This window comes from Corapipo altera, unplaced genomic scaffold (assembly GCF_003945725.1).
Source record: "Corapipo altera isolate COAL_440 unplaced genomic scaffold, ASM394572v1 2b, whole genome shotgun sequence".
NCBI classification, from domain to species: domain Eukaryota; kingdom Metazoa; phylum Chordata; class Aves; order Passeriformes; family Pipridae; genus Corapipo; species Corapipo altera.
In genome coordinates, this window is record NW_020884874.1 from 7,592,617 (window position 1) to 7,617,745 (window position 25,129).

General features: G+C 39.4%; 1 protein-coding gene across 3 annotated transcripts; it reads right to left on the reverse strand.

Annotated features, from left to right (window-relative positions):
• Positions 1 to 675: 675 nt before the first annotated feature.
• Positions 676 to 25,117, reverse strand: RTN4IP1 (reticulon 4 interacting protein 1). 3 transcript variants are annotated; one of them, XM_027633887.1, is made up of 10 exons: positions 24,821 to 25,117; positions 23,014 to 23,165; positions 22,199 to 22,267; positions 21,836 to 21,960; positions 16,587 to 16,635; positions 14,930 to 15,066; positions 12,606 to 12,789; positions 11,168 to 11,260; positions 9,231 to 9,332; positions 698 to 809 (listed from the first exon to the last, which is right to left on the reverse strand). In XM_027633887.1, the coding sequence occupies exons 1-9, from the start codon at positions 25,065 to 25,067 to the stop codon at positions 9,231 to 9,233; spliced, it is 1,158 nt and encodes a 385-aa protein (XP_027489688.1). In that variant the 5' UTR covers positions 25,068 to 25,117; the 3' UTR covers positions 698 to 809. The 3 variants fall into 3 exon arrangements, with proteins under 3 accessions (XP_027489687.1, XP_027489688.1, XP_027489689.1); XM_027633886.1 differs by lacking the exon at positions 9,231 to 9,332 and having other exon boundaries at positions 676 to 809; XM_027633888.1 differs by lacking the exon at positions 698 to 809 and having other exon boundaries at positions 9,283 to 9,336.
• Between the last annotated feature and the right edge of the window lie 12 nt (positions 25,118 to 25,129).

Sequence of the window (25,129 nt, forward strand, 5' to 3'; positions counted from 1 at the left end):
CCACCAGGAATAACAGGGCATGACAGGAACAGGCTCCCAACTACTGACAAAATCATGTCTAGCCTACCTGCATAAACACTGCAGTCAGATGAATCTGAGCCAGGAGCTGGGCTATTAGGATAATTATGAGTTACAGACTGATTTTGTTGCATGCTTCTATTTGGATTAGTTATGCCATGAGAGAGTTGCCATATCAAGATTAAACTGTCAGTCTTGAGAGAGTGATGTGACCACTTAGTTCTGAGAATCAACTAGATTGAGGAATAATATATACTAACAGAGGTGAACAGAACTAGGAAAGGCCAAGGAAAACCACAACATGTTTCACATGGAGAATTAGGTAAGTGTGCCTCACCATTTCCAGACTTAGCTAAATCATCTGAAAAACAAAAGCTCCAAGAGCTACAATCCAAAAATGCTGCAGGCTGTTCCTCTTATCCCAGGAGTGAAGGGTGTTCTGCAAAAGTCACAACTACATACTTAAAATAGTTTTCAAGTAGAAACGCTCAAGGGACATTAGTATGTCTTGTCTGCCTATTAACAGGCAGTGTATAAACAAATCAGAGGCTTTTCTAAAACAAGACTTTTTTGTAAGTTATGCATCCTGTATGAGCTTTTAAAGAAGAAACAGTTGCTACATACCAATTTATGTTCAAGGACTGACTGCAGGCAGAATAATGATTAGAGATACTTTATTGTCTATTAATTACATTGATCACCGTTTTTCCACGTGCATGTCCTCCTTCCAATTTCAGAAAGGCCTTTGGAACTTCAGAAAAAGAGAAGACTTCATCAATAACTGGTTGAATCTACAGAGTAAAGAAAAAGTGTCACTATATTAGGAATAAATTAATGTATCAGCCTTACACTTCAATATTGTATGAAGAAAAGGGAGGAAGTTTGTTTCAAGTATTTAGTGCAGAAATTACCCAATATTGTAGTCACTAGCTTTTAACATTTCTCAGGTCTACCTCTGCATGCAGAAGGTGGCTTTCTCCTGCTCTTCGCCCAAGTTTTGAAACACCTCTACTAGCAGAGTTTAGAGCTCTTTTAAGTCCTTTCAAAAGAGCCATGCATGGCTCTTTTAAGTCCTTTCAAAAGATGCCACTGTGGTTTACCTTTTTGTTGTCCACAATGATATACTGACAAAAAGAACATTTTTTTCTCATATTTCTCTATGCTTTTCTTGTTAAACACAAGAATTCTCACAAGGTCAGGTATTTCAAAGATACCTATAAATCTGGTGGCTATCTGCATCATTACATACCTAAGTACCCTTAAAAGACCACAAATAAAGTACAAAAAAAATCCACAAACATTTGTTGCTGAATCATTTAGCTACACTTGAAAATTCAGCCACTGTGTATTCCAGTAGGCATACAGTATTAAGCCCAGCATGCATCAACTGCTGTTTTGGCGTTAATTATGTGGAGTGGCCTTCTGGATTGTTTTAGACTCATTTCTAACAACAGTGAAGCTACTTATTCATTGTCCTCGTTATTAACTAAGGAGCCTGAAAACCCTATAAGCATTTTCTTTAGACATCATAAGTGTACTGACAGAGGTACAGAAGAAATCCCAGCTCTTATGAAAAATACTCATCACTGCTGGTCCAAGGGAAGAGGTTTTTTCCTACTTACAATTTCTGAGTCAGCCTTCCAAAGGGCAAAATGAGATCTGTGTACTAAAGTACCTCCCACACCTCCTACCAAAGATCCTGCCTCACCTGAGATTGGTCCTTTACCTTGGATCCCTTACACCAGCCCAATGCACGTTCTTGCACTGATGAACTAATCCTAAATTTTCTCATTAGAGGCAAACGTGAACAGCAGATGAGTCTGCAGCTAGCTCTTGCAGTGATGAAGATTTGAAGTACCAAAGACCCAAACACACTATTTATGGTGCTAGAAAAAGATCCTTGTTACTTGTGTCAGAGAAAAAATATCTTCAGGCATTTTCTGCACAGCTACAAACGTGCATGCTATCTTGTCGAATACTCCAGAACTGATAACTTCCCTGTCCTGGCAGGACATGCATCTTGCTGGATGGAAAAGGAATACAACAGCAATAAGGACCCAAACAATTTGCCAGCATTGGAACAGTGCTGTCTTTCAAAAGGTTTGCTTGCTTTTACCACAAGACAAGGGCTGTCCATTCAGATGTGCTGCTTAGGAGGTGAGTCTGCAGCGCTACCAAGGGAAGGTTTTCATATACACACATTTTCCAAGCAGAAGCACTGACCACACAGCAGCACAACAAATGTGATCTGGTAGTGGCCTGTGCTCATGGAGGGTCTTTTCTCAGCTCTTAATTTTCTCTTTATTCAGACTGTGCCTTACCTTGACATTCATTCTTGCACAGAAATTATTACTGGTTTTGCTTATAAGAGATCAGTAATCCAAGACATCAGTAATGTAACTATTACATTGCAGTATCTCCTAATCTTATCACTACATTTTTTCCTTTTTATTTTGTCAAGGCAAGCTTAGCTGTAAGCGTGACACTTTACATGGCAGAAAAGCAGGAATGAGTGACCCCCCCCCCTGACAAATTCTACTTTAGAATTAGCAGCCAAATCACTATGAGAGCAACCGTGCAAATAAATATATTCACCAAGTGCCTCAAATTTGCCATGCAGCAGGGTATTTCTTCCCCTTGTTCTGCCAGGACAGTCCCTGTAAACCAACCTCTAGCAAAATGAGAACTAAAACACAGTAGAGAAGCCACAGAGATACCTTAACTGAGGAAGAAATGTGGGGTTTAAAGGAGCATGTTCCAAGACAAACTCATGTCTGCTCAGCATCCAGCACAGAATGGAAGTGTTGTCTCTGACAGCAAAGTCAGGGACGTGGACCCGGGGCAGCAAAAACACTGGATTAGACAACGGCTTTGGGTAAACTGAGCATCTGGGTGCAGCTGCAGCTGCTGTGACTATCAGCAGGAGGAACGTGCTACTGGTCAGTAGTGACTGTTTTGAGGAAGACCAGTCCTTGCTTTCATAGCAGAAGCTTGGGGAAAAACAATTCAGGAACCTTGTTGAGCCAAGCACAAGTGCAGCATTTGTACAGTACTTATTGTTAATGGCAGTTGCATACAAAGCTGTGCTTCAATTAATGAAAAAAAAAAAAGATACAGAAATTCAGCCTGCTGGAGCATGGACACAGATGACCCCAACAAGTCAAGAGGCAAGGAGGAGGGGAAGGGTATTTGGGGACAAAAGCAGTGCAGCAGCACAAGCGATGTGAAGTGCAAGGGATTTTAGGGCAAGGCAGAAGTTAATTTCAGACACCTGCAGCAACTGAGGAGCCATGAACAAGATACTGCATTGTTGTGCTACCTACAGTCACTTATTGTAGGTTACAACTTATAACTGGCAGAAAGAGTTATGTTGCATCCTCAGCCTGTTGGGTAAAGTTTATTGCATTTGTAAAGTGGTGACACAGTGATTCAGAGGAACCCTGAATTCGGCCTCACAGTTCAAAACACCGTGTGTATCGCAGCCACCACATGCTCAAAGCCCAGCTGCTACATTGATGTAACCTCTAGCTCCATTTAAATGCTGGCTTTAGGCAGTGCTATAGAGAGACATGAATACTAAATTGATGATTCTGACAATCTAGAGCATTAAACATTTTATCTGGCTGGCTGGTCAGTCCCATTGTTTGAATAACCCTGAAAGGGCTGACCGTGTTGCTGCACAGTGATTCACTCAGCCTTTACCATAATCCACTGACTAAGATAAAATTTCTTCCTGTGAACAGACAAACAAGTAGGGGAGTCTGCTGTTTGTTGAATGTGTGATAATAAATGGAGATTAACTGGATAATAAAAACACTGCCTATTTACAGCCACGCATCAGTTCCTTGCCAGAGGACACCTATTTGTTCAGGGAAAAGGGATTAAACTAAAGTCTGGGAGAGAAAGGATTACACATACCCTCATTGAAATGTTTATCTGAAAACATTTTTGAAAGGTATTTTCTTCCTCTGCATTCTCTCCAACACAGGACATACTATAGAAATGAATCTCAGGTCTCTCGAAATGAACTCATGTGTTTGGAAAAATAAAAAGAGTAATTGCTGATGCTGATTAAGGCTATCCTACATACAGTACAGAGGTGATATCCCAGCCATTCTAGCCCTGAAAGCAGCAGGCAAGTGAACAGGCACTGGCAGGAGTTGACTGGTCAGCAGGAATACACTCCCAATAATGGCAAATTCAGGCCCACCCTTGGAGGTCCCAGTTTCTGTGGTAGCAAGGACGCAGTCTGAATTTATCAGGAGGGGACAAGTGAGAAAACGTGACAGGAATGAAGATGGCTTTGACCCTCACAGCAGCAGCAAGTCGCTCCAGTGAGTGTGGAGCTGCTTCCTGCCGCTGGAGGGAGAGCAAGAGCCTCAAAAATCTCAGGAAAGAGACAAAACTGAGAGCAAGTCTAGTTCAAAGCACAAAAGAAAAAAAGTGCCCTCGCTCAAAGGACAGTGACAGTGCACTGGCTCTCCCCCAGCTCTGCAAAGGATGGCCGTGTCAGAGCTGCCGGGCAGCCTTGGGAAGTGCCTCCCTCCCAACTGATGCCTCCTGCGGCACACACCCTACCTATGCCTTGATGAGGCTGCTCTTTGGGAAAGATACTTGCAGGTGCACAGAACAAAAGCTGTCATGTGCTCCGTCAGACATCAGGCTTGCTGTAATGGAAAAGACCTGCTTCCTGTTCTGAGTTATAAAGGCTGTCTTCCTCCAGAAATTACCACGGTGCCAAATGTGGTGTATGAGCACAAATGCAGAGCTTGATAGTCTCCTTGGGCCTTCAGGGAGTCTCCCATCAATGTTAACAAGAATCTTGAACAGAAATTATTAAGAAGAACAGTTCTTTTCCTAGAACTAAACAATTAGTTATCCATTTGTTATTTTATTGTCATCCCATGGAAGAAAAAACGCTGCTTTGGGACACTGCTGTTTCTGTTGTTTCTTCCCTTTAGCTGAGCATCTTCTCTGCTGTACTGCAGTTCCATGCTCACTGGGTCTTAATCCCACCCCTTTCTTCATCCTTCCTTCCCCTTAAAATGTCATGCAACAATGTATGCTGAGCTTCATATTGCTTGCCGACAGTAGGTTCTAGAATCAGCCCTCACTGAAGACAAAGTTCTTCCCATCTGGAACAGGTGGCTCTGGTCACAAGTTGTATGGGTAGCTTTGCACAGAACTAGCATAGAATCATGGAATGGTTTGGGTTGGAAACGACCTTTAAAGGCCATTAAGTCCAACCCCCCCCCCCCCCCCCCCCATGGGCAGGGATACCTTCCACTAGACCAGGTTGCTCAGAGCCCCATCTTTGAATGTTTCGTAAAAAACTTTTTCCTTGCTATGTTTTTTATTAACTTGTATTTCAGACAATATGCATTTTCATACAAGAGCACACTAAAGGACATCAGGTAATGTGATATTTCTGTCTGAACTGCCTAACAGAAGTAAAAATGATCCAATGATACACCCATAAGAAAAATGGTGCTGCAGTGGTTAAGACATGGGAATGAAAGGCAAGTGTCGTGCGGTTTACTCCCAGAGCCATCTTACCAACAACTGTATTACCAGGTTTTATTTGTTTGCTTATTAAGCCAAGGTACCTTCTTTCATATCCAACTTCTAACAGCAGCCCACAGGAACTCATGTGTATCATCTAGAATTTGTAAAATACTAGAAAATTAATCCCAGTTAAGCAGGCTATCAGGGTATGGTTCAGAGTGTGGAAAAGGCTTCAAAAATCTCTAGCTCGTTAATTAGCCCTGGCAGAACAGCTTCTAAAGAACACAATGCAGAGCAGTAAGAAACTGGAACAAGTCCAGAATTGCAGTGTGTGCCAGCCTAGCCCAAGCTTAAATCAGTAGAAATGAGGAAGATCCTGGGGGTTTAGTTACCAACTGGACCATGCTGAAAAACTGTTAACGAAAGGAAAGAGCAGCTCTCTTTTCTGGAATCCCCTGTCAGTCACATTCATGGAAGCTGTCCTGATATTTATGCTGATAATGAAATCAATCTGGGGCAATGTCACCATATACTTTGAACAAACTTTAGTACAGTTACATATAAATAAAAATACACATTTGCATATGAAAGCATATCATATATATGGATTATAACAACAGTCCTGCATGATCTGCATCTCCCTGGATCTCAGCAAATTTAACTCACAATAGATAAGAGCTGTCTTGTTGACCCCACACTTCACTGCTGTGCTAGACACAAATTCCCTCCTACACTGGGGGACTAGAGCTCAGAACACCAGGACTGACTTTATACAGAATATACAATTACATCAGGTTGAGGGAACATTTGATTAAGTTCCTGGTAGATGATGAAATTTTTCAAGACCTCATCATGGTGTATGCCAATTCACATATTCAAGTCCTATCCCCCCATGCAAAATTTCCATTGGTGCTCTTCACAGACACCAGACAGCACCTTCATACAAAACATAAGCTACCATGTCCTGGAGGAAGAGGAGCACACTGTTTTAATAAAAATCACAGTCGCTTTTCTTTGGTGGCTGTGACAAAATGCAGATAGAGGTTCTTTTTGGAAGAGAAAGGGCTGGGGCTGAACAGAGCTTTTGGCAACCTCTCCTTGATCAACATCTCTGGCTTTAGCCAACCAACCTGGCAAGCAAATCCAGTGCAACAAGAAAACACAAAATTTGAAAAAAAAAAAAAAAAAAAGTTGCAAGCTTTGCAATTTAGGATGGAGAAATACAGTCCTCAAAACAAGTGTGAGTGACTAAAAAGAGTGGAGAAGAATGACTGATCTCTAGCTAACTTAGACATTTAAATGTAGAATCCCTATATTTAGGCATCCTAGAGCCTTTTCTAAGAGAGAGTAAAGCAAGCACCACCCAAGAGCGAGTCATCTCAGGTACCTTAAGATACTGTAGCACAGCCATAAAGACTAGTGAGAAGGCAGAGAAGGCCACATCTATAGATGCCAGGTTTGGAGAACATTCAAGGACTCAATGTTAAATTCACTGTTTAATATTCATACAGATGAGAGAAATTGAAACAATTGTGCAACAAGGGCCAGGGAAAAAGTTACTTGCAGAACTGTAACAAGATGAATTGGAAGTAAATTAATACACACAGGTTAGGATACAGAGTCCAGAAGCTGCAATAACGTGCAGTAGCAGGACGAATGTAAGCCATCTTAAATCATAGACATCCAAACAACTTCAAAATCCATGTAATGGCAAAGTAGATGACCACATCCATTTGTGTTATTTATTTCCATAATAGCAAGGACCAGCAATAGAAAACAACTGAATTCCACATTTTAACAGGGTATCTCAGAGCAAATCATGACAGGCGGACTAGCCCTCATTAGTAGATCAAGAAATAATAGTAGCAAAAGGTTATGTGATTTGTTCAGCACTGCACAAGCAGACAGCAGCAAGGCCAAAGAACAGTCAGTATCTGTCCTCCAAACCACAACAACAGGTGCTAAGTCCAAAGCATCTAGTGTCTTTAGCAAAATGTATAATCAACACTACTCACAAATTAAATTAATATAGGCATGCAATTGTTTTTCCTATTGGTGCCTGTGTTGGAACATTTATCTAGAAAGCAAACATCACAGAGAATGGTCTGTTAATTTCATGATTGGAGACTCCACTTGCCCTTTAGCCTTCCTTCTGCAAAAACAATTTTTCATCCATCAGCCCATCTGATGCAACTATGCCCTGAAGGAAAGAGTATTAAGTCACCAGAAACACTGCACACACACTTGTACTGCATTTAAATAGCACTGAATTAAAATGAAAATGTCACATTTCTGTAGGTCTGCATGTTAACCCACATTCTATCATGGTCCTGCAGGAACATACAACATACTTAGTACTCCCCCTTACTAAGGAGTCTTCTGAGACTGCCTTCCTCCATCAGGCTTTATAAAAGGCAAAGTAAGTGCTCAGTTGTAAGTTAGAGGCTTTCTCCAACTTGAGTAGTAACACAAATTTGGTCTAATTTCACCAAGGACATGTCCTTAGGAAGAAACTGTTAGGCAAGCAGCAAAAACCAAGACTGTCAATGTAAAATGCACAACACTGGCCACAAATATATCAAATTAATTCCTAACAAGCTTTTCAGTGACAATGCTTCAGCAAACAGTGTGCCAGCAGACCTGTGTCCTGAATTAAAGGCTCTGTTGATTTCAGTTGTGTTTAGATGAGAACCTTGTAATTCATGAGGAACATCTGCCATGGAAAGAGATACAGTAGCTTCTGACATGCCCAGGTGGAGCCCACATTAAGCCAGTCCTTACTGGGTCATAATTGGTGCAGTTTCAAACCATAACAGGGATTTCCCAGCAATTTATTAAGTAACCAGTATCTCTAAATTTGTCAAGGAAATAAAACGTGATTTTTTCCGTGCCCACTACTGTTGCAGGAGCCTCCCAGCCCCTCAGTCTCTTTGCAAGATGTCCAGCTGCAAGGCAGAGAAAACAGCTTGTAAACTGAAAATGATTTTGCAGTTTCCAGAACTGAGTTGATGTGCAGGTAAATTACACAAGGAAAATTATTCTCCTCCTTTGCACTACCAGCTCATCAAATCCTCTCCTTCTCCTCCCAATTAAAAAAGGTTAAAAGAACTCATAGCTGACATTTTGCAAATCTCTATTCCTTGCTGCAAAGATCATCCATGTGAAAACCAAGTCACTTTAAACAAAATTACTTATTCTTCATCCACTGAAGGATTGAGAATCCTTTTGCTTTCACAAAGGATGAACTCATCAGAACTAAAAATCTGTGTTGATGCAGATGGACTATAAGAAAAAACACTGTCAAATCAATATGATCTGTAACTGTATGAGAGGCATGCTCTTCAGTGCTTCACTTACTGTAATATCATCTCTTTAAACCATCAGCCCTTTTAAATTTTCTTCACTTAAATCCTCCCTCATCATTTATTCCTGAAAAAAAGCCCCTCATTTTCAGGAGCTCTCCAATTGCCCTCTTATTCATACTTCATACAATCTCAAAATTAAGATGTCTGTAACAGAAAAGACTGAAATTTCAAAATAACTAAAATCTGCATTACTCAAATCTGTTCACTCAAAACTAACAGGTTCAACTACAGAACTCAATTTGCTGACTTCCCCAAACCTTCTTGATACACTTCATTGCTTTGTGTCTTTTTAATTTTCATTTATTCTCTCCTATTCAAACATAAACATTTATTTTCACTTACTTATAGGAAATTGTAGTACAATTCCTCCAGTAATTCTCTCCTGTCTTTTTTCCAAACACCTACTCTTCTGAATGGATGGTCTGTCCATTTAAGAGAACTCTTGTGTCTAGACAATAAAGGTCATAGTCTTATTAATATCTGTCTAAATGGAACACATATGGGTCTTACAAAATACTGATGACAGCACAGATGTTTACAACATTGTACGAAATAGAGTAAAATGCTGCTAGAATAATGACTCTGCAGACAGTCTGACATTAGGACAGAAAATAAAAGACCAAGCAAACATCTCTGTCCTCATGATCATCTTACAACCAAAAGTACATCAGGACATTCATATATGTATGACGTACATTTTAAGTGGCAGTGCAATTCACCTGTCCAGATTATTAGACAGAGAACACCGATTAAGCCCTATCTCTATTGCATAAACAGGTGTTTCCCAAGAGGCTTTCATGGGCATATTCTGCATTTGTTTTGCATACAAGGTAAAAACAGAACACAGAACAAGTTGTGACTGAGGTGAGAATCAGGACAAGTGATAAGAACAAAGACAAGGGCATTTCTTTTTCTTAGACACTTAAAATTTAGTAGTGTGACTGAGTGCAATCACAGCATGAGAATCATCTTCTATGGTTTCTTTCTTGATCATAGGATAATGCCTACAGCACTGGACATAATGCAAAGCAGAGAGCTGCAAAGCTGTAGCCAGGAACATACTTCCCCACAGTTTATTTGTTGCTGCAACCTCTGTTTATGAGTAGGTAAGTTTTTAGGAAATAGTGACTTTCCACTGGTTGTTTTAACAGCATACTGTTCATGAGAGAGGAATAGAAGTGGCTGAATTAAGGAAGGTTTTTATTCTTAGCAGCAACAGCACTGAGGTGGCAAATAGAAGCAATCAGGTCTAAAGTACAACAGCAGTTTCTTTACTCTTCTCCAAACTCTGGAACACATTGCATACCGAAAAAAAAGGGATCAACACTCAAAACTTTGAGAGATCTAAGTTTTACTAATATTGACAAATTTTGAGCACAAGATGGCTTGGCAGTTCACAGACTGGAATTACCAGCAGTCATGGCAGACTCTGCTAACTCTTCTGCTTAGGTACCACATAGAAAGCTTAACAGCAGTTGTCCGTATTGCCTACTCCTGGATAATTTCATGTTGCCAAAATTCCCAAAGAGAACACTGCCAGAATCTACAGCACCACACAATCCAAGAGACAGGAAATCAACTGTTCACTCCCACATACATTTTGTAACAAGCTCATAAACCTGAAAAGACCACAAAAGCAGACCACAATCTATCTGGCACTTTGTGCTTTTCCCTAGGATTCCCTGCAAGCTTATGAATGCTGACAATATTCCGAGTCACTGTGCTGAATTAGCACAAATATCATATTCTGAAGGACTGAAATAATGAAACACAAGATTCTTGTCACCACTCTACCAATGCAGATCATCTATGACTTGCAATAACCAGAATATTCTAGTTCTGTGCACATAGGCAGGATGCCCGACCATCCAGGCTAAGCAATTCTGCATATGCAGGTACACGGCCATATTTATTCTGACCAAATAAACCACAGGAGACCTCTTTAAACTTAATTTTCAATACCAGACAGAGTTCATGCTAAATAATTCCCACTGGCAAAAATAAACAGTCACTGGGCATTACTTCCTTATACCTTTGTAAGCTTTGTGTTTTTGAAAACATACGCTCAAGAGGAGAAGGCAGAACAGTCTTAAGGATTATGAACTTCTAAATTTGATGCAAAAGACAGAAGTTACAAACTGGAGCAAGTTGATTCTTAACTAGTTTTTCTCACTGTGAATCTCATAAAATTTTATTCCCCAATAGTGAACCTACATAATTTCTGAGTCCAAGCAGCACCTCTTTCAGCATAAATACCCAAATAACCATTACTGACATACCTTTCCAGAATCAACTAGTTCTGCTATTTCATCCAAACTTGGGCCACTTGGCATGAAAAAAGCCCACCGATAATGGACTCCTTTAAGAAGATGCTGCAAGAAAGATCACAAATATAGTAACAAATCATGAGAGCAAACTGAAATGGGAACTAAAATTAATGACAGTAACTTAAGGAAAAGACATGGAAATATGTTAACGTCGGAAAAAAAGGTCACCTAAGCAGGTGGATGAAATGTACAGACTGGGATGTTTTGTTACCACAACAGGAGCAGGACGAATTTTGTGTCCAATTGCACAAGTCAGCTAGTAAAGAAAAACAACTACCTAGTCTCTACAACTAGAAACAGTATTAAGTGTTACATAAGAAAGAAGTGGTGCTATATGTTTATGCACACTCACAAAGGAGGTGAAATAATCCCAGCAATGTGGCATTTAGAACCTTCCACTTCAGTGTTAGTGATTATATTTTTCCACTGTCATATCTGCCAAAATCATCACTGCCCAATGACAGATGGCAGCTCACATAAAAACATTTTGGGAAGATCTCACAAGCACAAGTCAAGAGCACCTCTTCTGAGTAAGTCACTAATAAAAAAGAGCCATCCTCTGCTAAAGAGAGATGATTTTTAATACATGGCATAGGATCCTCCTCATCACTGAAATATGCACACTGAGAAATTTATTACACTATTTCTTCAATGCCTTTCCATTTTGTTTTTGGGCTTTACTGTGAAAGTATTTGTGCAGGACTTAGAATCTCATTAGGTCAAATCATCTCAGGAATACCATAGCAACTGCTTGAAAAGCATTCATCTGGAGAGCAAGTACACAAGTGGAGAGAAGAGAAAGTTCTAAAAAGCCCCACTGATCAGAATGCCCCACTGGCAGAATGTTTTAAGATCCACTTATGAAAACTAGAAAAATCAGTATCACCATCCAGACACATGAACATGAAAGAGATGAAAGACTTCCTAGCCACCCTCAATCACTTTTATTACTCTCTGGTGCTGGAATAGGATGAAGAGAATTAGTCAGGGAACAATGTTTTGAGAGAAAGCCTGACCGGCCCAAAGCAAGCAGCAAAACTGCCCTCATTTCAATGAGGCAGGGATTTGCTCTGTTTACTATGAAACGCTGGCTGTCAGCAGGACTCACTAGGGAGGCCATATGGAAAAGGCCACAGTGGAAAGCACAATAGGGAATCAAAACTTCAAAGCTCCCCAAACCACCACATACACCCAACAGCACCAGCCCACCACGTTTCTTTTCAGTGCAAGAAAGAAGGAAAGAATAATAGTGCATCTCAAGTATACTTAATGACATATAAGGACAATGCACCAGCTGCCTCTACATGAGCCACATGACTAGCATCCAAGCTACAAAACAAGTCACTAGAGTAATACAAAATATGAAAGTACATAGGATTTTGTCAAATACCTTTAGAGTTTTGGAACCAACAGTGACTCCTGTTTGTAACATGCCATCAGCCACTCCAAGTTTGTCCATATTGATCAGGAAAGGTGTCACTAAGGTAACATATGTTGCTCCTGACCATTTCTTCAAGAGATCTAATGCCCACTTCTCAGTGGATCCACCAACATTATCTAGGATAAAATCGAATCTGCAGACATAAAGAACAGATTTAAAGTTATGATATGGAAAAAATAATTTCACCATCATTAAGCTAGTTAATAGCAGAAATTTGCTACACTTCACATTTTTACGTGTCACTGCAATGCAAAAAAATAATCAGCTTGCAAGATAGTAGCAAGGAAGTCCCAAGACTTCAGCTAAATCCCAGCTTTACTGTACAACGGGATTTAAATTTACATGTTATTGCCCATTCACTGTACAGCAGACACAGACTATTTAAATAACTTAAATGGCACTTAAACTCCAAAAAGCAGACACAGATGCACAAATACATTCTCTACTTGCTTAAAGTCTTCTAGAGCTCTATCTCCTCAGCCCTCCCACAGAGACCACTAGAACAGTCTTGAGGTCTGGTCCTAGCACTAAACAATATGGTACATGCATGTAAAAACTAGTCTGGACTCATGCCCTCACTAGGAACATCTCTTGTACATCACATGTACTCACGTGAAAGTCAGTTCCAGTGGCTAAAATTAAATAAACAAATTATTCTACTAATCCTTATCTCCTCTCCCACTACTCAGCTGTGACCCAGTTCTCAGCTTCACTTCTAAAAGTCTTATTTTTAACCTCCTTATTTGTTTGGGGGCCATTTTACCTCTCCTGGCAGCTCTTTCGTTCACATCTACCTATTTAACGTTGAACCTAACAATGCAACAGGTCTAAAACTTTGCCCCCATGGAATGGGTATATGCAGCCTCTGGCAACAAGCCAGGTTCAGCATTTCTTCTCATCTCAGCATGTGAGCCTGTAAAGGCTGAATAGAGCAACACGGAGCTATGCACCTGTTCTGTTAGATGCATAACTCATTCGCATTTTCATCTGTAAACTTCCAGCAATCTCTATATTTCCATATATATGTATATATGCATACCTCTAATCCAAATAACCTACAAATAAGAGGGAAAATATTTTATGCAAATTAAATAGAAAAGTTCCTATGTCTGAAATGGCAGTTTTCCTGCCTCATCTTCCAAGGATGTGATTTCATGTTTAGAGTTCAGTCAATGTAACAGCTGCCAACAGGAACAGATCATGAAAACTAATGCTCCTGTAAAAAGTAGTTCACTATGGTTTCTGAGGAGTCAGTACAATTGAGAAGGGGAGGGAAGTAGGAACACCCCTCTCAGTATAGCTGACTGATCAGCCTAGTTGTATCAGAAAACTGCACCCTAGGACACTGCTGTTGATATGTCTTAACAAGGGTCACTTGCTAGAATGAGTGTTTAGCATTAAAGTGTTGAATTGCAAAAAGGCAAATTTAGCACTGATTACAAACTGCAAAATCAGTTGCTGCATGTCCTGCCCATACAGTGTCAGTACCCTCACAGCTGCCCTCAGGCCTGCTGACAATCACATAGCAGTTAAAGGGCACATGGCTTCTTAGCAGAGTTATCAGTAAAATTCTTTCAGAGACTGAGCAGCTTCTATTTCCTCTCCCAGAAACTTATCTCAATCTACCTAAAAAGAGCAGTGTAAATACCATATTCAAATACAAGTCACAGTAGACTAAGTTTAAACAGATGGAAAGATTACAAAAGCAAAAAATACTTCTGTTCTAGAGAAAATTCCCAAGTTAGTTTAAACATAACTGCTGTGACAAGATAAGTGTAATTGTTTATCAGAGGCAGCTGTACTCAATGTTACAGAAATTTACTCCCAGTTGAGTTGCACAGTGGCAAGTCAATTCACTGCTTCACGACATAGTTCTCTACAAGATCAGTTTTACTATTTACCAACCTCACACAGGATTTTGGAAACCTATTTTAATTTATTCATGCATTGCATATGCTCCAAGATCCTTGGATGGAAGCTGACAAAACTGTTCAAATCACAGTCATTGAAGAGAAGCACGTGGAAATGAGCTTGCCACCACAAGCCCAATTAACTGGCTTAGTCTTACAATGAAATCTGTGCTGGGGATACTCACTTGGCAAACTGCATTCACAAAGGGTTGTGGTGAATTTGCTTTACAAAATAAGGCTTTAAAAATGGGAAAAGAAAAATAAAAATGAGCGAGTTCTGATAGACTGGAGTCAAGCAATCAAAAGACAGACAGTCTGACCACTAACTCCTTCATCTCAGTATTAAGCAACACAAACACGTACAAGGGTAATGTTTTAAGTTGCTCTTCCAGATTTCCAGATTTGTAATCAATCACATCATCCGCTCCAAGCTTTTTCACCAGTGTGGTGGCATCATGAGAACAAACTGCTGTCACGTGAGCACCCCAGGCCTTCACTAGCTAAAAACAAGTATAAAAAAAGGAGAAGCACGAAGATTAAAATTTAGTGAAACATTGAGAAAAACTTAAAAAGCCAAAGTCTCATTATATTTATATAACAAATGAGGACCTTTAATAGGGAGTGAGAGACTGTGTTCCAGTACAGAATAATCTCTCACACATCCCACAGACAAAATAATGACTGGAATTTATCAATATTTAAGGTGGTTTTGGGGACAGAGGAGTTGGTATGAAGATAAAAGGGTGGGGGTTTTATGCCACTTAAAGATACCAAGTCTCACAACAAATAAGGCTCCAAATGAAATACTCAGTTTGCCATCTGAATCTGCCAGCTAAATGTACACTAAGAGGTACTGTCCAAGTTGCCAATCTACAAAACTGTCACCAGATCAACCACTGAATATTTTTAAATATGCCCTTTAAGTATTTCATATATCTATCTTACTGTAAATAGGTTAAATACTAGTAACAAGAAAAAGAAGTAAGTCATCTCTGATTTACCACAGGGGCAATATCAGGTTATCTTATACTCCAAAAGCTATAGCAAAGTAAAGGATTTTTGCTAGTTATTTCTCTCTATTGGCATTTCATTTTTTCATTCACACTAATATTTTTTACCTTTATTCCAGATTAATTAATGTAGTTTAACCAGGATTAATCAGTTACAAATTGTAACTAGTGAGTGGCTGGTCAGCCTTTTGTACTACTGAAGGTAGTCACCTGCTTTATCATGGATCAGGCAAACAGCATACCACAAAAACTTCTCCTGTAAGCCTCTTTAAAACCACTGTGTTTATGGCCTAGTAGCATGGAACACAGCAATGCAATCACCCGACTGCTGTATTTTTTTCATGTTCTTGAGAGAAAGATGTTTCAGGATGAGACGACAGTGATTAGAATCAAAATACCCAAATTAACTGAGAGCATGAAAAGAGGATGTTCCACAACTAATGGATCAACAAAAGAACATGTTGACTCTCCAAAGTTTAGAGCTACTGGAATAGGCAGACAAAAGGGCAGCAGGGCAAAGACAGTGAGGGAAAGTTAATCTAAGCCACAGCACTTTAAATACACTGCACATAAAAGCCTGGTGGCCTCCCACATCATTTGACCAGCTATAACAGTTATAGTAGATGATACTCCATCAGTTTTTCTACTCATACACCAAGTTCTGTTTGTATTTATAGAGCAGAGCTGAGTGAAAGGTGATGAGAACAGGCTACATATTTCAAGTTACAACAATCAGAAACTTCCTGCACCCAAATTTTGAAATGCAGTTTTAGATACAATTGCTTTCTTTGAAAGTCCCTGCTTCCTACTTTAAACTAATACAATGTAACAGATGGAAAGCAATAAATCTGAAAATATTTCACTTTTGGAAATATTAATCAGCTTGATCAGACAGATTAATCAGTAGCTTGATATTTCTCTATTCCTTCTCTCAACTCCTTCTGTTACTTTTTTTTCTCTCCATACTGAATTGTTTGAAGATGCATCCTGGGCATGCTGGTTTATATTACCTGTACAGCAAATGTACCAACTCCTCCTGAAGCTCCTAATATTAATACTCTGTAAGAGAAAATTAAAATGTATTAAACAGTTTTTTAGAAAAACTCTACAGTAACTATGTATTCTAATGCTCCTTATACATCTCTGACACCAAACTACTTTAAGCAAAAGATTGTATTTGTCACTAAATGTTATTCAAGAGTGGTTAACTCTTCAGATAGCTGATAATGTGCCTTAACATTGCTGATCATATGTCCTGTGCCAAAAGCATTATCTCAGCATAGCCAAAGAGACTTCCTCACATGTGCTTTCCACTAAATGCAGGCAGTGGAGCTGTCAGGCAGTAACATTTATCACCCAAAACCCCTGTACCTGTCCTCACTTTCCCAAACATCATTGTTTAGTATGGGACAAAGTCAGTTAAGAATGCTTTCTGTCTCCCAGACTCCGCTGTCCTATCTCCTAAAGAAAAAAATCTGATTCACCAACGTTTTACACAAATTTGTCTCATCTAAGAGAAAAAATATTTTAATATCACATTATTTAAGGAGACTGTGAACTTCAGAATATATGGAACATAATTTTCCCATACCGCATAATATTTCTCTAAAAGACAAAAATATAATGAAGTACCTTCACCATGAACAAGCTTCATTTCTATTCAATTATCTGTCTTTCTCTTTAGAAAAAAGGCAGTAGAATTTTTCTAGTTCATCTCAAAAAAACCTGTAAATGCCAGGTTGTGGGAACTGCCACACAAGCAAGAAAATGAAAAATTACCAAATTATTAGCAATTGAGAGTTCATTTTAACTGAATTTATCAGTCTAAATTTAAAAAAAAAATAATGCAAGTCTACTCATGTGAAGATCTTACTGCTAGCAGCCGAATCACTGTTCAAAAATTTCATCCAGATATTTTATTAAGTAACTAAACATTAGAAAATTGATTAGTAGAAAACCTTGCAGCTCAAGTTACAGACACTGCGTGGACTTTGGGCCTATTTGCTAATTCTAGGACAAAAGGAAGATTCAAGATGAAGTCCTGGCATAGGATTGGCAATCAAGTTTCTCACAACTTCTGTTTGCCAGGAAAATTTCAGAATCTTCAGAAGCTGGTTTAAAACATTCCTGTTTTAAATGACAGTGTGCTGGATGTTGAATGAAATTGCTTTTTACAGTACAAAACTGTACTATACAATTTAGAGTCTCAGTTTACAAAAATTCTTTGAAGTAACCTAAGAGACTTGGCTTTGGTCACAGTATCCATTTTAAAATGCTTCCTCTTTTGTAACTGATCAGATTCTGTTCCCTCCCATTTCACTGATCCAAGCTGCAAAATTCAGATTAAGAATATGAAACCATAATGCCTGAAGCTTTTAAATCTGCCACAATGTACTTATCCACAGAACTAGGCTTCTAACGACAGATGCCTGAAGCAACATGCATATTTTTACTTTATTATACTTGAAAAGGCTCAAGGATGCTACACTCAAGATACTGGGTTAAGCCCATCTTTTTCCTTAAAAAGGACAGTCACAATTAAATCCTTTCAAAATAACCTTTATAAGTCACCCTTACAATTTTACTCCTTGCTTAAAAGGCATTTCTTCCACTACACATTTTGGAGAATGTTGTCATCTTAAAATGTACATTTTGCTCAAAAGGTTTAGGTAACATTTTCAGTTTGGGGAGCTGCTTGGCTGGGACTTTTTTTTATTTTCCCCTTCAATAAAAGCCCTTAAGATTCTTCAGGTAGAAATACTTTCCAGATTCAGTTTGTTCCTGTGTTACGGGGCTATTTTCTACCAAACCTATAATTATTAAAACACATTGTGACTTCAAGGAAGCTCTTCATTTCAGAGGCAAACTATGCCTGCATAGAAGATCCATGTGCTGCAGCTCAACTAATCAGCGTTTTTACAGCACCGACGACAGCAAGACACATTGTTTGGCAAAAAAAAAGCAAGGAAATGTTTGAAGGTGCAGGACCTGTTAGGACACCACTGAAGGACCACAGATGTTGGCAAGTGCCAAAGCAGGAACGGTTTTGTTTGCACTGCCTCAGGAAAACACAGAAAGGAGAAAAAATATCGTAGAAACTACCTGTTTTCACTGCAAAGGGAAGCTAGTAGTAAACTGATATAGTATGTGCACAAGGGAACAAACTAACAAATCATTTGACCCTACAGAGATCCACGAGAACCAGTTCTCTCAAAAGAACAAAATGAACATTCACACCCCAGGGTTTCCTCCCTTCTGACAGAGACACAACATTCACCAAGTCCCATATGAGGCTCTAGGAGTTCAAATGATCAGGAAGTCAGCAGATCTCTCCAGATAAGCATACCATGAGATGAGAGTTTCGTCCTTCTCCCTGGGCCCAGCTTGAAACTATGGTGTGATCAGAAACTAGCACCAGAGAGCCAGGACCTGTTTCAGCTGTGTGTCCCCCCCACCAAAACACACATAGGGTGAGGAGTGGGTGTACAGATCAAGGACTAACATTTTCTCTGGATTATAAACAACCAACAATTTTCAGTGACTCAGGTACATAAAAATAAAAAGTCCCCAAGAGATTATTCTTGGATCAAGAAGTGTTTACCTTATCAGGAATTTTTAAAACCTACACTCAATTTGTACTTCTCAACAGATAAAATGACAAAATAACATACAGACATGGAAAAAATATTTTCTTGGGGTATTATACCGTTCAAATTTTCATTGTAACAATATAAACCAGGAGTGTATGTTTAATAGCTTACAGTAAAACAATCCAGCGTCTCTCCCCAGCATACTTAAAAGTATAAAATATTGCCTCTATATTTATAAAAAGACCTTTACTTAACAGTATATGCAAGCACTTTCAAGAACTTCTCAAACTGTAAGGTTTGTTTTTATCACGCATTTTGTGAATACAGCAAGTAAGATATTTAACAGCTAGTGTTGAAGAAGCTCTCCAGGTATTCACAGCAAACTTGAAAACAACAGAGTAATTTTGAACATTCAGTACAGTATGAACATTCACTTTTAGCTCGTACAAGAATATTGACATTAATTACAGTCATAGAGAATAAAAGTTATGGAGAAACGAGTGGAATTATAGTGAAACAGGAGGCTTCAAAAACAGTGTGAGTACATTTCAGGTAACTTGTAAAAAAAAGTTTGTGAAAGCATGTGCAGATGCAGCAGATATTCCTGTCAGATCAAAGTACAGTCAGACAATGGACTGTTAGCAAGTACTTCTGGTTAGCCCCCCCTTCCACCTTAAAAGAGGCAAAGAAAACAATACACACCAGCAGAAAAATCTCATCTTTTTAAGATGTCTTAACACTGCAATAAAGTATTAGTGAAGTCACTTTCATCAAGGAATACAGCTGCTCTGTCAAAATAAGACACACTCTTGGGTGTGCATACACCCTTCTACATAGCTATTTATATACACCTGCAGGAGACAAAAAGACCAACATAAAATCACCTATGTAGGTAACTCCTTACCAAATATATTATTTAAAGGAATCAAGAAACATTGTATAAATTCTTGTATTTTTAAATTATTGTCTTGAGAGTTCAGGAATACAATTTTGCACAGGCCCTTCAATGCACTTCATATATTTTCCTACAAGAAATTCTTCAGGGGGAAAAAGTACCATCACATAAGTAATTTGCTGCTAGTTTTACAGTTCAAAATGTCTAGGTAGGAATAATATTTTATAATTACAATAATTTTTTTCTGACAGAGTACTTAAATATTTATTTGGAGCATAAAAGTAAATATTAAATGTAAAGACACTTTATAAATGCAGTTTGAATTTTACTTTTAACAATCTGAACACTTACCTGAAGACTGGAAAGAAACTTTAAACAAGGCTAGCCTATCAACATATCTTTAGACTAATTCTATTTACATGTAAAAGTTAAGATAATCAAAAAAGTCTAAATACTGAAAAATAAAAAGTAAGGCAATGTTATCTAGAATTTTAGTACTAGCTGGAAGTTAATTTCAATGACGTCTCTTTGAAACTCCTTTAAATTTTGCAATTTAATTTTCTCAAAACATTGTTTATCTCTAGAACAAACAACTGCTCAGTATTTTCATGATGAAATTTACTGTGACATATCTTCTAAAGATGCGAGTGAAGAATTTCAGTAGATCTAGTGTCTTTTGCAATGTGTTGCACTACAAAGTATCAGCCAAGATAAGAGGAGGTCAGGCATCTAGACTCCTACTGCCCAATAATTACTTTATGACCTAAATTTTTGGTACAGCATAGTAAGTTTAATTATTATTTTTTCAACTCTAGTATTTTTACTTCTGCCCTTATTTCCATTCTGAAGGTCTTGCTATCTATTTACTCAAACATCTGAAGGTCAAAATAACTGCAAAGTTCAATTATCAGAAGAAAAATGGTATTTGCTCAAATCTTTCAATGCATTTTTCCTCATCTGCCACTGTCAGATTAACAGGCTGATAAACAAAGCCAATTTTTCTCTTTGATTGGCTGCTTGTCTTGCATGTTCTCCTCTTCTTGTCTGCATTCCTGACTTCATCAAAGTTCTGGCCTGCAGGTCAAATAAGACTCGGTCACCTACTCATTTTCCTCTAAAATGCTGGAAAACCAGTCTGTTCCAAATGGCCCACGCATGCAGGAAGTGAGTGAACCATATCTCTGTGACTGAGAGGGCTTTTTGTGAGTTGCCAAATAACTGAGAGGATATTACATTTGGCTAACTGTCCCAACAGGACAGGCAAACAGAAAGGCAAATTCCCTATAAATTTCTAGAGATAACATCCTTAAATTCTCTATATAGTCTGTACATTAGATATACATTGGATTATCACAGAATGGCCTGGGTTGGAAGGGACCTCAAAGATCATCTAGTTCCAAACCAACCCCCTGTTGTGGACAGGGACACCTTTCACTAGACCAGGTTGCCCAGAGCTCCATCCAACCTGGCCTTACACAATTCCAGGAATGGGGCATCCACAACTTCTCTGGGCATTTTCTACCTTTATACAGTCACTACATAGAGGAAGTGCGCAGCAAGTGATTCAGTACACCCTTCAGTTATGGACCTCATCTGAGCCTCCCTTAAAGAAGCCTCTCTCAGCAGCTGGGTAGGTTGAACTAACATCTTCAGGCATCTGTCTTTGTGAATGTCAGGGTGTAACAGTCTTCATCACTGCTGGACATGTCTTAGAAGCAGCTCATCAATGTAAAATTGAACAACTTTAGTTTTAGCACCAAAATTATTTACTTACCTTTTCCCACTACAATTACTTTTGTTCAGTCCTCCTACTTGGTTAAGTGCAGACCATGCAGTGAGACCAACATATGGTAAGGCAGCAGCTTCTATGTGACTGAGACACTTTGGCTTAAAAGACACCTGAAATAAAATCATATGTAAGTCACACAGCAGATCCTATGAAACACTGAAATATTTAAGCAAGCTTCACTGAATTGCAGATTGTGTACTGCACTTTTTCAACCATCTTCATAACTAGCTGGAGTACAAATGAACCCAAGCACTAAGAAATGAACAGTTACTTAGACACTCAAGAAGAAAAATGCCAGTCTTTACAACTTTGGGGGTTTGTCTGTTAGCCACAGTTTTTAAAGTTTACCTCGTTTCCACTAGCTACCACAAACTCTGACAGAGTGCCCTGTTTCCATGGAGGAATTGCTGCCCACACCTAAAACGAAACAGAAAACAAATATCAATTTTTTTAACTTTGCACACGATTGTATGTACAGAGAAAAGCTTCCTTCTTTAAAAATATCTTTTTTCCAATTTGCAGAATGTCTTCATTGTTTATCAGAAACCAGTTTTAGCTTAACCATCACAAAACTGATGACTGTGTGACTGTACCATTGCACTATGTATAACACATAATTTTCCAAAACCCCCAAACTACTCCCATACCAGGAAAGCCCAGATTATAGGGGTGGGGGTGGTGCAGAATCAGAATTTGCTATACTAAAACTGCTGAAATATGAAAGCAACCGATGAAGGTGAAAGCAAATAATGTCAAGTATTTGTGTCGGGACTCATGAAGTGGTTTTTGAGTTAAGCCAAAGTTCCTATCCTAAATTACTCATGAAAAAAACCAACTAATCCCTTCCTGTCAGAATTCTATCTTCGGTGAAAAAGGAAGCAACATTTTAAGTGTGCACTTAAAAATAAATAAATTCCACTCTTGCTACCAAAACTAAACACCAGAAGGCTAATTAACTTGCAGAAGGAAGTCTCTGAAAGACCATATTTTTCAGACGAAAAAATGAAGGGAAGAAAGCATTCTAGGAATTTATTGCCAGATAGGCCTCATTAAGAATGCAACAATATTAAAGAAAACAAAGAGGAAAATGAAAGCTGAACATCTTATAGTATATTTTAACTATACATGTTGGAAAAAAAAAAAAAAGAGATTGGTAGTATCACCTCATCTCCAGGTTTGAAATAAGACACACTCAGTCCACATTCCATAACAACACCAGAGACATCTCGACCAAGTGTTAGTGGAAATTCAGTCTCCTCGGTTTTGAGTTTCAGGGGATCTCGCTTCATATTTAAGGCAGTTGCACCATAACCACCTGCAAAACATGAAAGTAACCATGACATACCATACTGAGTTTTCATTTACTAACTGGACAATTCCAATTAGAAAGCATTGTCTGTACAAAAAGTGCCTCAATTCTGGTATAACTCAAGCATGCAAAAAATCTGCAATATTTTGTATTTTTACAGATTTAACAAATAAAGAGCAAATCTCATTCTGGCTTATTTATCCATGACATGACTCTCCATTATAAAAATATTTAGCATGTGATAACACTGTCAGAAATTCTAAGTCCACTTAAAATGCTGGAAATGGTCTATTTTCCAATAGCATCACGTAGCTAGAAATCTAAAAGAACTCCAAGCTTTCCATCTGTCTTTCCAAATAAAGTACTGTAAAAAGCAACATGAACATCATTGTAAAAAATATTACAGCACATCTCCTGAGTAACCTGAACTTCTATTCAGTAAGTAACACATAAATGCTTTGAAGTCTCAGAATTACCCATCTAATAACTATGCTCAGCCCCCAAAAAAAAGTCTGCATTGAGGCACATACACCCAATTCAAGTATGTGGACAAGTCTGCCTAGGTGGCCTATCATGATAGAAAGCGTCTTAATACTGAAAAGAAACAAAAACAAAAGCAGGCAGCCTGAAAGAAGGATGAAAACATAGTTTGTTTCAAATACTTTTATAACTGACTCAAAATACTACTTGTAGCCCAGCAGTTTAAGTGGGTCATTTAACAGAAATCCTCAGGTAGCAAATGTCCCATAATCAAAGCCCCAACTATATACAAAGAGTTTTTTGAATGCATTTATTAGAGACTCAAAACACAGATCACAGCTCTGTCAGCAGGCTTCCTGCAGATATATTTGCATATTCTACTGAATCTGATTTGATATGTAAGATCACTTCTCAACATGAAATATAAGGTATTCTACTACCACAACTTCCTTCTCCTGTTTTGAACCTTGAAATTGCGGAAAAAAAATCTGCTTAAATGTTTCAAATATGAAAAGCTGGACAGGAAAAGATACAGATTTCCTGGGCGAGATGACAGCAGGTACTCAGATGCCAATTCAGGATGGGCATGGCAATATACAACGGGGGGACAGTAGTAGGTCACACATGTTGACTTGACCAGCTTTGACCTTCAGCCTCAAAGAGATAGGAAAATCCAGCTCCTCTCAGGGGGAACGCTGGATGGGCAAGTCTCCTGGCCAGGAGAGTAGCACCACCCAGACGGTGAGGGACAGGGGAAGAGATTTGGAGAGAAAATCCCACCACGGTTATGTTACTGATAGAAGGATAATGGCTTGTGAGGCGCAAGCCTGCAGGGCACCGCAACTGGTCACTCGATTAAAAGCTGACCCCGGCAACACACACACACTCTCCTCAGTGGATTTTTGTATCATTCTTCCCTAAGAACTTGAAAAGAACTTTTCGTACCGTTCTTCCCTGAGAACCTGACAAAAGTTAAGTTTCCAAGAGGCGGCGGTGTCCCACGGGGCTCAGGGCAACACGTGCTTTGAGGCAGCCCCTGGACAGTGTCCAGACGGGTGTGTGCCGGGGAAGGACGGTGCTCAGGTACCACTCCGCGGGGCCACGGGAGCCGCAGCCGCAGCCCCAGCACAGTCCCTGCCATCCCGGCAGCCCGGCCAAGAGCGCCCGGGGGCGGCACTTACTTCTCATGCTGAGGTCGATGGGGTTCAGGCTTGCAGCGTGAACCCTAATGATGACCTCGTTCGGGAAGTGTATGATGGGGAACACCATGTCCCTGGTGAAGCGCAGCACCTCGTTACTGCCGTACCGGTCTATGACCCAGCTGGGCATGGCGCTCCAAGCCCGCGGAGAGGCGCGGAGCCCACGGGACCGCGGCCGCCTGCCCGCCCAGCGCAGCGCCCGCCAGCCCGCCGCCCCCCGCGACAGCATGGTCGGGGCAGCCAGGAGGGGCCGGGGGACCGGGACCGGGACCGGGACCGGGACGCGTCTCT